The 12,608-nt window shown below is 41.0% G+C and overlaps 1 protein-coding gene across 2 annotated transcripts; it reads left to right on the top strand.

The window, feature by feature from the left end:
- The first annotated feature begins 30 nt into the window (after positions 1–30).
- On the top strand, positions 31–11,137 carry LOC111967646 (disintegrin and metalloproteinase domain-containing protein 8). Of its 2 annotated transcripts, none has more exons than XM_023992843.2 (23): positions 31–158; positions 480–586; positions 741–814; positions 901–979; positions 1,105–1,181; positions 1,604–1,802; positions 1,951–2,016; positions 2,735–2,797; positions 3,047–3,216; positions 3,455–3,679; positions 3,795–3,972; positions 5,674–5,763; positions 6,307–6,502; positions 6,823–6,925; positions 7,118–7,283; positions 7,383–7,463; positions 7,557–7,641; positions 7,780–7,900; positions 8,026–8,200; positions 10,057–10,104; positions 10,221–10,271; positions 10,402–10,473; positions 10,640–11,137. In XM_023992843.2, the coding sequence occupies exons 1-23, from the start codon at positions 113–115 to the stop codon at positions 10,697–10,699; spliced, it is 2,532 nt and encodes an 843-aa protein (XP_023848611.1). In that variant the 5' UTR covers positions 31–112; the 3' UTR covers positions 10,700–11,137. The 2 variants fall into 2 exon arrangements, with proteins under 2 accessions (XP_023848611.1, XP_023848610.1); XM_023992842.2 differs by having other exon boundaries at positions 10,637–11,137.
- The last annotated feature ends 1,471 nt before the right edge of the window (positions 11,138–12,608 follow it).

Raw genomic sequence — 12,608 nt, 5'->3', positions numbered from 1 at the left:
GGCTACATAACGGAGAGGCGGGACTGGTACCTTACAGAGCTGCTTAATGTCTGTGTTCAGTATCCGTGCAATACAGCACACTTGAGAAACTCAGGGATATTAAGCTCCAGCCATGCGATACACTCTATATATATTCCTGTTATGCATCACCTATTGTGGTAAGTTTAACATAGTACATATTAAACCATAATTATATATCTGAAGTTTTTATATATAAAATAATGGGCTAATTATAAACAATTGAATGAAATACAAAAAGGTGTATTTTGCTGTTCAGTACTGTATTTATAAGGACAGTAAGGCTACCTAATTAGCGCATCTGTTAGGATAATAACGCATTTAGACATTATATACAACATTGCAATGTTTAGAACTCGTATGATGCTCGTCGTATGGTCAATGTCTAGACTTTAAATGAATAGCAATTACTCTAAGAAATAGATAAACGTTATAATAGGTCTGGATGTCTGTTCTTTTAGTTGTACTGGTCAAGGGCGCACGGACATTAGATCATGTGGAGCGCTACGATGTCGTCCGACCTCAGAGACTAACTGGTCAGGTCAAAAGAAGCATTTTCTCAAACCAGGTGCTTACATCCCGTTATCTTTTCTCTATAATTATGTAACAGTGGTTCCTGTAAATGAGGGAAATACAGTATTTCAAATCCCCAATGGAGAGGGGCTGTTATAAAGAGGAGAACAGCGTTTCATTGTCGACAACTAACAACATCTTACCTATAGGTTTATCCTGATGGGCTACAATATGTATTAACCATTTCTGGAGAGAACCACACAATTCATCTTGACAAGAATAGGTACATTATTTTTAACCATCCACTAATTACTAGATGTGTTTTGGTAGCAAGTTTAGTAGCAGTTATTTTAATTGTTCTTTTCATAGGCAACTTATTGGGAGGCATTACACTGAAACGAACTATTCCGAAGATGGAAAGCGGGTGACAACATTTCCAAATTATGAGGTATCTGAGCCATTAAATATAATAGCCCAGATTTGTGTCACTTTGTTTTGTTTCATTGCATGCTGTGTACAGTATTTCAAGAGAAGCTCTAAACCAATACTTTTACTAATTTCAACTTCCTGTAGGACCACTGCTATTATCATGGTCATATTCAAGGCATTGAAGATTCATCCGTTAGTGTTGGAATCTGTTCTGGCATTAGGTAAGTGAGTATTTCAGCATATTTCCTGTTTTCTGTCGGCAGTTTCTGAACTTTCTGAACTAGTTGGCAATCAGTACATCTCTCAGGAAATCAAACTTCTCGTTTGAGAAATTCAAAATTGCTACATTTCCACATATGTGTAATTCAAATCACTGAGAAATTTGTGGTTGAAATAATTTTTGAAAGCGGTCTTAGAGATTTAGAAATGTACCTGTCTTTTATGACGTAGCCTCTGCTGACATTTCACCTACAAGACAATGATTAGAGTTGCTATACTGAATAACTTACTGCCTTTTGATGTTGATTATTCATACTATATCATATAATTGGAGTAACAATGCTATTTTAATTGGGGAGAAACTGATTTGTCCGTGCCTTGCAATTCAACACTCAGTAAACCGCTCGCCGATGTGTCTTTCCAGTGGCTTTGTGAGGGCTGAGCAGAAGGTCTACTTGATTGAGCCTTTAGGAGACTCTGCCGATGGGGAGCATGCTCTGTACAGGCAGGAGCACCTCAGAGCCAACAGGGCCAGCTGTGGTCACTCCAACGACAGCACGGTCTATGACCATGACCAGGGCCCGGCCCCCAGACTCTCGGGCCTCTTCAAGTCCAAAGGCTGGGTATGCAGTTACTTACTACTGCTTCCTTTTGTTACTTAGTTGAAACAATGCACATCCAAAGATAGTGTTCAGGGTTCATGTTTTCTACTAGTTATATTTATCTTGTAAGGAGAGTCCAATGTTTTCTTATCTCCCTTTTTTTTCTTAGAAAAGTAAACCCATCACTGGGCCTGAAAGATTTGTGGAGATGTATCTGGTGGCTGACTACACAGAGGTATATTATGTATCAACATATATGTTATAGTTTGAAATGTTCCATTTGCACAAAAAGCTTATTTCCCTCAAATTTTGGGCACAAAATGATAATCCATCCACATGGCATATCAAGAAGCTGATTTAAACAGCATGATCATTACACAGGTGCACTTTGTGCTGGGGACAATAAAAGGCCACTCTAAAATGGGTAGTTTTGTCACACAACACAATGCCACAGATGTCTCAAGTTTTGAGGGAGCGTGCAATTGGCACACTGACTGCAGGAATGTCCACCAGAGCTGATGCCAGAGAATTTAAGGTTAATTTCTCTACCATAAGTCACTCCAACATTGTTTTAGAGAATTTGGCAGTACATCCAACTGGCCTCACAACAGCAGACCATGTGTAACCACCCCAGCCCAGGACCTCCACATCCGGCTTCTTCACCTACAGGATCGTCTGAAACCAGTCACCAGGACAGCTGATGAAACTGAGGAGTATTTCTGTCTGTGATAAAGCCCTTTTGTGGGTGGGCCTGGCTCCCAAGTGGGTGGGCCTGTGCCCTCCCAGGCCCACCCATGGCTGCGCCGCTGCCCAGTCGTGTGAAAGCCATAGATTAGGGCCTACTGAATTTATTTCAATTGACTGATTTCCTTATATGAACTGTAACTCAGTAAAATGGTTGCATGTTGCATTTATATTTTTGTTCACTATATGTATTTTATTTTATTTTTCAGTCCAAAATATTTGGAAGCGAAACCAAAGCTCGGATGCTGGAAATTGCCAATCATGTTGATAAGGTACCTTTTCAAGGAAGTCATCTACTTGTTTGTCATTTTGTATGTTTGAATGTTGCATAAGCATAGTTAGGGCCAGGAGATTTACCTGACCAGGTCCAGGCTCTAGTTATAGGTTCTTAGGATGCTTTATTGAATTGCTTACTGTTTATATTCAGGGCTTAGGGCCAGGAGTTTTCCCACCTAGCTCTAGTACGTATAGCTTATATTCATGAAGGAGTTATTGAAAAGATCGCCGTCTCTGCTTCCTAGTTGTATCGGCCATTGAACATCCGGGTCATGCTGGTGGGGTTGGAGATGTGGACTACCAGGGATCACATTGACGTCACAGCCAGTCCTGAGAACACCCTGGATAGGTTTCTCCAGTGGCGTCAAGACGACCTTCTAAAGAGGGTAAAGCATGACAATGCCCAGTTTGTCACGTGAGTAATTGGCCTTATCTTTATTTTTTGTGTTGATGAAAGGAACTGGATTGCAATTAATCACAATTTTTCCATGACATTATTGTTTGATATTATGTACTGCAAAAAATGTAAATATAAAATGTTGTTTTTAATGCATAAAATTGGAACGATGGATAAATGTCTCGTTTTGTGTGGTTTGCAAAGCTAATCACAGTTCTAAAGCTTTCCCCCAACATTTTGTTGTTGTTTTTAACAGTGGTAAAGATTTCTTGGGCGATACTGTCGGACTGGCAAATAAACTTGCCATGTGCACTGGAAGTTCAGGTGCAGTCAACCAGGACCACAATAGAAACCCAATTGGCATTGCCTCGACCATCGCTCATGAGATGGGCCACAACCTGGGCATGTCCCATGATACTTCAGGCTGCACCTGTGGGACATCGCTGTACAACGACAACTGTGTCATGGCAGATCGGCTCAGGTAAAGACAAAAACACTTATACATTACACAATTACTCACACATTGACAAATTGAGGCATTTCCTATGTTATTATGTTAATCATTCTAAAGTGAGCCATCATTCCCACACCTTCAGGTCAGTGTACCCAGAGCTGTTCAGTGGCTGCAGTCAGGAGCAGCTGAGTGACTTCCTGGAGAGAGCCAATCCCAGCTGTCTGCTGGACACACCCGGCTCTGACAGGCTGTATGTGGGGCCTGCCTGTGGCAATGCCTTCCTGGACCCTGGAGAGGAGTGTGACTGTGGAACTGTGGAGGTTAGTCAGGCTCCATGTATAGTACCAGTCAAAAGTTTGGACACACCTACTCATTGAAGTGTTTTTCTTTATTTGTACTATTTTCTACATTGTAGAATAATAGTCAAGACATAAAAACTATGAAATAACACATATGGAATCATGTAGTAACCAAAAAAGTGTTAAACAAATAAAAATATATTTGAGATTTGAGATTCTTCAAAGTAGCCACCCTTCGCCTTGATGACAGCTTTGCACACTCTTGGCATTCTCTCAACCAGCTTCATGAGGTAGTCACCTGGAATGCATTTCAATTAACAGGTGTGCCTTGTTAAAAGTTAATTTGTGGAATTTCTGCGTTTGAGACAATCAGTTGCGTTGTGACAAGGTAGGGGTGGTATACAAAAGATAGCCCCATTTAGTAAAAGACCAAGTCAAATAAGCGAAGAGAAACGACAGTCCATCATTACTTTAAGACATGATGGTCAATCAATCCAGAAAATGTCAAGAACTTTGAAAGTTTCTTCAAGTGCAGTTGCAATAACCATATGACCATATGATGAACCTGGCTCTCATGAGGACCGCCACAGGAAAGGAAGACCCAGAGTTACTTCTGCTGCAGAGGATAAGTTCATTAGAGTTACCAGCCTCAGATTGCAGCCCAAATAAATGCTTCACCCAAATAAATGAGTTCAAGTAACATACACATCTCAACATCAACTGTTCAGAGGAGACTGCATGAATCAGGCCTTCATGGTCCAATTGCTGCAAAGAAACCACTACTAAAGGACACCAATAAGAAGAAGAGATTTGCTTGGGCCAAGAAACGCGAGCAATGGACATTAGACCGGTTGAAATCTGTCCTTTGGTCTGATGAGTCCAAATTTGAGATTTTTGGTTCCAACCGCCGTGTCTTTGTGAGATGCAGAGTAGGTGAAAGGATGATCTCCGCATGTGTGGTTCCCACCGTGAAGCATGGAGGAGGAGGTGTGGGGGTGCTTTGCTAGTGACTCTGTGATTTATTTAGAATTCAAGGCACACTTAACCAGCATGGCTACCACAACACTCAGCAGCATACGCCATCCCATCTGGTATGTGCTTAGTGGGACTATCATTTGTTTTTCAACAGAACAATGACCCAACACACCTCCAGGCTGTGTAAGGGCTATTTGACCAAGGAGAGTGATGGAGTGCTGCATCAGAGGACCTGGCCTCCACAGTCACTCGACCTCAACCCAATTGAGATGGTTTGGGATGAGTTGGACTGCAGAGTGAAGGAAAAGCAGCCAACAAGTGCTCAGCTTATGTGGGAACTCCTTCAAGACTGTTGGAAAAGCATTCCTCATGAAGCTGGTCGAGAGAATGCCAAGAGTGTGCAAAGCTGTCATCAAGGCAAAGAGTGGCTACTTTGAAAAATCTAAAACCCTTGAATGAGTAGGTGTGTCCAAACTTTTGACTGGTACTGTATGTACACTGCCATTGATTATATTGTCTTACACTATTCCTCTGACTCAATCAAAGGTTTGGCTTTGTTATAAGGATGACAAACATTTTCAAAAGCTTATGAAAGGGAGACAAAATATACACATGCATGAATGCTTTGCACCGTAAATGAAATTTTGGGGATGACTGACTTTTTATAAAAGATTCATTTGACAGTGGTAAGATGAAATTGTTATTTTGTCTTTTGTCTCGGCCTGGTGTGTCTTTTGTCCCTCCCAGGAGTGTAAGAATCCCTGCTGTGACCCCATAACCTGTCGCCTCACTGAGGGGTCCAGCTGTGATCATGGAACATGCTGCGAAAACTGCCAAGTACGTGCATTTTTATCTTTATGTAAAGCCATATTCAAATCTGGGTGCTTTATTAAACGTATGATTGAATGACTCAGACCAGGTGGTAACGTCCATCTCTGATCTCTCTCTGCTCACCACAACTCAGACAGACACACCCAACCAACAACAACTAATAACCACCAGCATAAAAAATAACATAGCCATAAGAGAAGTAGGGTTCGGCTTCATAAAGAACAGATGGGTGGATTGAGAAACCAGGGTTGGAATACTAGCAATAATACCAGGAAACAGACTGATGCCCTTGTGTTTCCCTGTACTGTACTGTCCATATCCTTCCTCAATATGACAGTCAGGGGACTGTAAGAAGCGGGCCTAGTCAGTCATCAAATAAAATTTGTACTGTATGAACCAAACTTGCCATCTAACCAAGAATCATACACTTTGCTGTAGTAGTAGTGTCAGATTTTTAGCAGACAATTTTTGTTAGCTGTATTAGTTATTAATCTGTTATGATGTTACTTACTCAACCAATGAACTATTTGTTCTCCATTCAACCTTCAGCTTAAACAGGCAACCAGTTTGTGTAGAACAGCTTCCAGTGATTGTGACCTGGCAGAGTATTGCACTGGAACTTCAGAGCATTGCCCAGAAGATACCTTCAAAATGAACGGGAAACCTTGCAACTATAGTCAGGGGTACTGCTACAATGGGCAATGCCCAACACTTCAGCAACACTGCAAGAGACTGTGGGGACCAGGTACTTGTCTTTACTGTTTTAAGTATATAGCCAATGATGTTTCTTCCACTCGTGATGGAAAACTGGATCTATCAATTATCTATTAATTTACACTACACGAGTTACGACACAGCGTAACCATCCATAGCCGTATGACGCTATTTCATTAACACAAAGCAGAACTCTTCCAGAAACAAAATAGGCCTAGATATAATCTCATTCAGTTAGTGCAAGTTAAACGTCATATTGTGATTTGTGCAATGATGATAATCTGCAGTAAGAATTCCTGTCATATCCTGTGGAACCAAAAAGTCATAACTGTCATCTCTCTTATCTTCTAGCGGCACAAGTAGGCACGGATTCCTGCTTTAATCTAAACCTGGGTGGCATCGAAGGAGCCCACTGCGGAAGGACCAAATACGGCTTTGCGCGTTGCACGCCACAGTATGTCCACTCCCATCTGTCACATTGACTTCCTGTGTTTTGACATTTCCATTTCCTGACATTTCCCATCACAATATGACCACACAATGTCCCTCCCAAGGCAATTTACAAATAATAGAAAACAGCTATTACAAGACTTCCGTAAGTTTGTGTTGTTAAGAAACACATTGCCATATTATTTTCTTCTCCTAGGAATATAAAATGTGGAACATTATTTTGCTCGGGAGGGGATGAGTATCCCATCACTGGGCAGAAGGCCTCCTATACAATGAGGGGAACATGCAACATAGCAGTGGACCAGGATAAAATAAGAGCCCTCGACATGGTCCCAACAGGAACCAAATGTGGAATGAATGAGGTAAGACTGTTTCTGAATTCCAAATCATCCCTCGAGAGAGCCTATTGGAATTCATATGAGTGTGCAAATGAAGTGAACAATTCATCTTTGTTTCCATAGGTTTGCTATGATCACAAATGCCAAGATGTCAAAGTCTATGGTCAAACGGAGGACTGTTCATCAAAATGCCACAACAATGGGGTGAGTGCATTGATTGTTGATTTTGAGTTGTTAGTAAACTTCCGCTCGAATTGTTTGGACATAGTCATCACAATCATCGCTCTCTTTTGTTAGATTTGCAACAACAAGGGACAGTGCTACTGTAACCCAGGTTGGGCTCCACCCTACTGTGACGTCAAGTATTCAGACGTGCCTCAAGGTATGCCTCATTCACTCCGTTGTGACATGCATTGTGGTTTATGTATTTCATATCATGCGTTACATTTTGTAAAGGTAAACCTGAACAGTTGACAAAAATGGACATCTTTTAATGATTAGTAATGTTTTGGTTTTGCAGACCAGTTTGGGGTGGTAGCTGGTGTCTCTGCAGCGATAGCTGTCTTGTTGCTGCTTACTTTCCTGGTTGCAGGACTGATGTGCTGCAAGAAGGACAAGAGAGAGAACTACATTTCCAAAAGGTGAGTTTTTTTCCCGCCAACGTATTATTTGTATTTTTTTTGTGAATGCCTCTTCAGTTGTCATTTCAAATGATTTGGTACACGATCAACATATTGATGTGTTATGTATTGATCTGTATTTGAAGGAAAGTCCACTCTACTCCGGGCCAGTTGAACCCAATGTTCCAGGAGAGGAGTGGGAAGGGTAATCCTCTTAGCAAGCCCCTCCAAATCAGCCAACCCACCTTCATGGAGTCATCTGCAACACAAGCCTGCACCCCTCTGTCTGTCACTGTGGTCCCTTCCAGGCCCCCTCCACAGGTGAGCTACATTACCACAACATTATCTCAACATTGCCACTAGTCCAGGCAGATAGATAAAGGCCTATTATGTGGAGTCACTAGTAGTATCATGTTACACATAACATACACATACTGTTGAAGTCGGAAGTTTACATACACTTAGGTTGGAGTCATTAAAACTCGTTTTTCAACCACTCCACAAATTTCTTGTTAACAAACTATAGCTTAGGCAAGTCGGTTAGGACATCTACTTTGTGCATGACACAAGTCATTTTTCCAACAATTCTTTACAGACAGATTATACAATTATATCACAATTCCAGTGTGTCAGAAGTTTACATACACTAAGTTCACTGTCCCTTTAAACAGCTTGGAAAATTCCAGAAAATGATGTCATGGCTTTAGAAGCTTCTGATAGGCTAATTGACATAATTTGAGTCCATTTGAGGTGTACCTGTGGATGTATTTCAAGGCCTACCTTCAAACTCATTGCCTCTACTTGACATCATGGGAAAATCAAAAGAAATCAGCCAAGACCTCAGAAAAAAAATTGTAGACCTCCACAAATCTGGTTCATCCTTGGGAGCAATTTCCAAACGCCTGAAGGTACCACGTTCATCTGTACAAACAATAGTACACAAGTATAAACACCATGGGACCACGCAGCCGCCATACCGCCCAGGAAGGAGACGTGTTCTGTCTCCTAGAGATGAACATACTTTGGTGCGAAAAGTGCCAATCAATCCCAGAACAACAGCAAAGGACCTTGTGAAGATGCTGGAGGAAACTGGTACAAAAGTATCTATATCCACAGTATAACGAGTCCTATATCGACATAACCTGAAAGGTCACTGCTCCAAAACCGCCATAAAAAAAGCCAGTCTACGGTTTGCAACTGCACATGGGAAAAAATATCGTACTTTTTGGAGAAATGTCCTCTGGTCTGATGAAACAAAAATAGAACTGTTTGCCCATAATGACCATTGTTTTGTTTGGAGGAAAAAGGGGGAGGCTTGCACGCAGAAGAAAACCATCCCAACCGTGAAGCACTGGGGTGGCAGCATCATGTTGTGGGGGTGCTTTGCTGCAGGAGGGACTGGTGCACTTCACAAAATAGATAGCATCATGAGGCAAGAAAATTATTTGGATATATTGAAGCAACATCTCAAGACATCAGTCAGGAAGTTAAAGCTTGGTCGCAAATGGACAATGACCCCAAGCATGCTTCCAAAGTTGTGGTAAAATGGCTTAAGGACAACAAAATCAAGGTATTGGAGTGGCACAAAGCCCTGACCTCAATCCCATAGAAAATTGGTGGGCAGAACTGAAACAGCGTGTGCGAGCAAGGAGGCCTACAAACCTGACTCAGTTACACCAGCTCTGTCAGGAGAAATGGGCCAAAATTCACCCAACTTATTGTGGGAAGCTTGTGGAAGGCTACCTGAAACATTTGACCCAAGTTAAACCATTTAAAGGCAATGCTACCAAATACTAATTGAGTGTATGTAAACTTCTGACCCACTGGGAATGTGATGAAAGAAATAAAAGCTTAAATAAATCCTCTGCTATTATTCTGACATTTCACATTCTTATAATAAAGTGGTGATCCTAACTTAAGACAGGGAATTTTTACTATGATTAAATGTCAGGAATTGTAAAAAACTGAGTTTAATTGTATTTTGCTAAGGTCTATGTAAACTTCAACTGTATGTAGTTCCTATGTAATATATAATAATATCAACAAGAATTGAAACAGCTGCTGAACTTGTAGAGATACCCACTTTACTTTAGGCAGGCTATGTTTTGAGTAAACTAAGGATATTTGGAAAGGAAAATAAATGCAGACTAAGCGGAGAGCAATATTTTGTCTTACAGCCACCAAAGAGCTTGCCTGCAGTGCTGCCACAGTCTTGCATTGAACCGGTGAGCTATGCCAATTGAAATACATCATGTTACTAAACTCAGGAATATTAGAAACGTACTGTATACTGACGTACCAAACTTGTACAAACATTTTCTTTATTCAATTTTTTTATCAGACTAAACCCCTACCTCCACCAAAGCCTTTGCCGACTCTGAGGAGCACACCGGTAAGTCATTTCAGCCATTACAGTTAATAACATGTTGACATTTAATAACAACTGTATAACAATTAACTACATGGTCTCTACACAGTCTTATCATGAACTCATTATCAATTGTTGTATATTGTTCTGTTAGAAAATCAAGCATGTTGTCCCAGTGCCACCAGTCAAGGCCACAGCACCAATGGTACCCAGCAAATACCCACAGGTAAGTGTTCATTTAACACACTTATTGTAGATATGTCTTTTGTCTCCTGAAACCATGACATAGCACAAAAGTAAAATAAAAAAATTACTTTGTTGGTAATTCTTTATGAAACCAGAATTGAAGGGCATGTTTCAAGATGGCCGTCTAACTGATGTGTGTTCAGCAGACCTCAGGAGGAGCATTCCACAAGATTGCACTGAAGCCTCCCCCCATGCCACGTCGATGATGACTACTGCATGTAGCAGTATGTTGACTCATAGGAAGACAGACCTTTGATGAGCCCAGTTCTTGTTTCAGACTCTAAGAGGTCCTGAATGACCGAGCCTAATATCAACTGTGGAGAATGTCTTTGAAAACTCAACATCAACATAGTGATGTCTCAACCACTGTGGAAAAGTGGTTTGGAAAATGCTGGAACAGATTGCTGGTGCATTTCTCATGCAGTGTTTTTCTTTCTTCAATTATTGTATGGTAGAAAACATGTTACAGTAGACCATTCCCTTTGACATGAACCTAGCATTTGCACTTGTTTTTATAGGTTGCCTCTGTTTGCACTTTTTACAAGGGGGAGAGCCTAATTCTACTTTGGAATTCCTGTACTTATGAATGTTCATTTACTGTTTCATGATCTCAAGCCAGTGTGCCTTTAAAAAAATAAGTATTACATTGATGTATGTTCTTTTTACAAGATATTACAAATGAATGGTACATGTGAGAGGTATAGTGCCCTCAAAGTATTCAAACCTCTTGACTTTTTCCACATTTTGTTGTGTTACAAAGTGGGATATAAATGGATTTAATTGTCATTTATTGTCAACGATCTACACAAATCTAATGTCAAAGTGGAATATCTTGATTTAGATAAGTATTCAACCTCCTGAGTCAATACATGTTAGAATCACCTTTTGCAGCAATTACAGCTGTGAGTCTTTCTGGGTAATTTTAAGGGACAGATTCCGACCCGAGTTAAGCACATAAATGGAACGTAATTCCTTTTTCTGCACTTTTCTCCATGCGTATTCTGACCTTGAACTTAAGCAGGAGAATAGCATGCTATTCAGTTTGGGTAGACATCGAATAAATGAAGGTGTGTCTACAGATATGCCATACTCTGACCTTGACATAATTCCACCACCTTTACATGTGAGGAAACCATGAATAAGGTCTAGCAAACCTACCGGTTCCAAGTGGATGGAAGTAACACTATTCTCTCCATGCACTATAATTTACAACTTGATAACAGCTATTGATAAGTGCTACAGAAATGAATAATCTGTTTGGATAAGAGAATTGTACAAACAAAAATATAAATGCAACATGAAACAATTTAAAGGATTTTACCGAGTTACAGTTCATATAAGGAAATCAGTCAATTTAAATAAATTCATTAGGCCCTAGTCTATAGATTTCACATGACTGGGAATACAGATATGCATCAGTTGGTGAAGGATACCTTAGAAAAAACGTAGGGTCGGTTAGATGAATGGCACGACAATGGGCCTCAGGATAGCTTATGCCTGCCCATACCATAACCCCAATGCCACTCTGTTCACAATGTTGACATCAGCAAACCGCTCGCCCACACGATCCCATCTTCCCAGTACAGGTGAAACCGGGATTCATCCATGAAGAGGACACTTCTCCAGCAAGCCAGTAGCCATCGAAGGTGAAAATTTGCCAACTGAAGTTGGTTACGATGCCAAACTGCAGTCAGGTCAAGACCCTGGTGAGGACGACAAGCACCCAGATGAGCTTCCCTGAGATTGTTTCTGACAGTTTGTGCAGAAATTCTTCTGTTGTACAAACCTATAGTTTCATCAGATTTCCAGGTGGCTGGTCTCAGACGACCCCGCATGTCAAGAGGCCAGATGTGGAAGTCCTGGGCTGGCATGGTTACACGTGGTCTGCAGTTGTGAGGCCGGTTTGACGCACTGCCAAATTCTCTAAAACAACGTTGAATGTGGATTATGGTAGAGAAATTAACATTCAATTCTCTGGCAACAGCTCTGGTGGACATTCCTGTAGTCAGCATGCCAATTGCACACTCCCTCAACTTGAGACGTGGCAATGCGTGACAAAACTGCACATTTTAGAGTGGCCTTTTACTGTTTCAAGCACAAGCTTCTTGATATGTC

The sequence above is a fragment of the Salvelinus sp. IW2-2015 genome, linkage group LG8 (assembly GCF_002910315.2).
Source record: "Salvelinus sp. IW2-2015 linkage group LG8, ASM291031v2, whole genome shotgun sequence".
NCBI lineage: Eukaryota > Metazoa > Chordata > Actinopteri > Salmoniformes > Salmonidae > Salvelinus > Salvelinus sp. IW2-2015.
The sequence above is the reverse complement of the archived record's forward strand: the minus strand, read 5'-3'. Positions and strand labels throughout refer to the sequence as shown.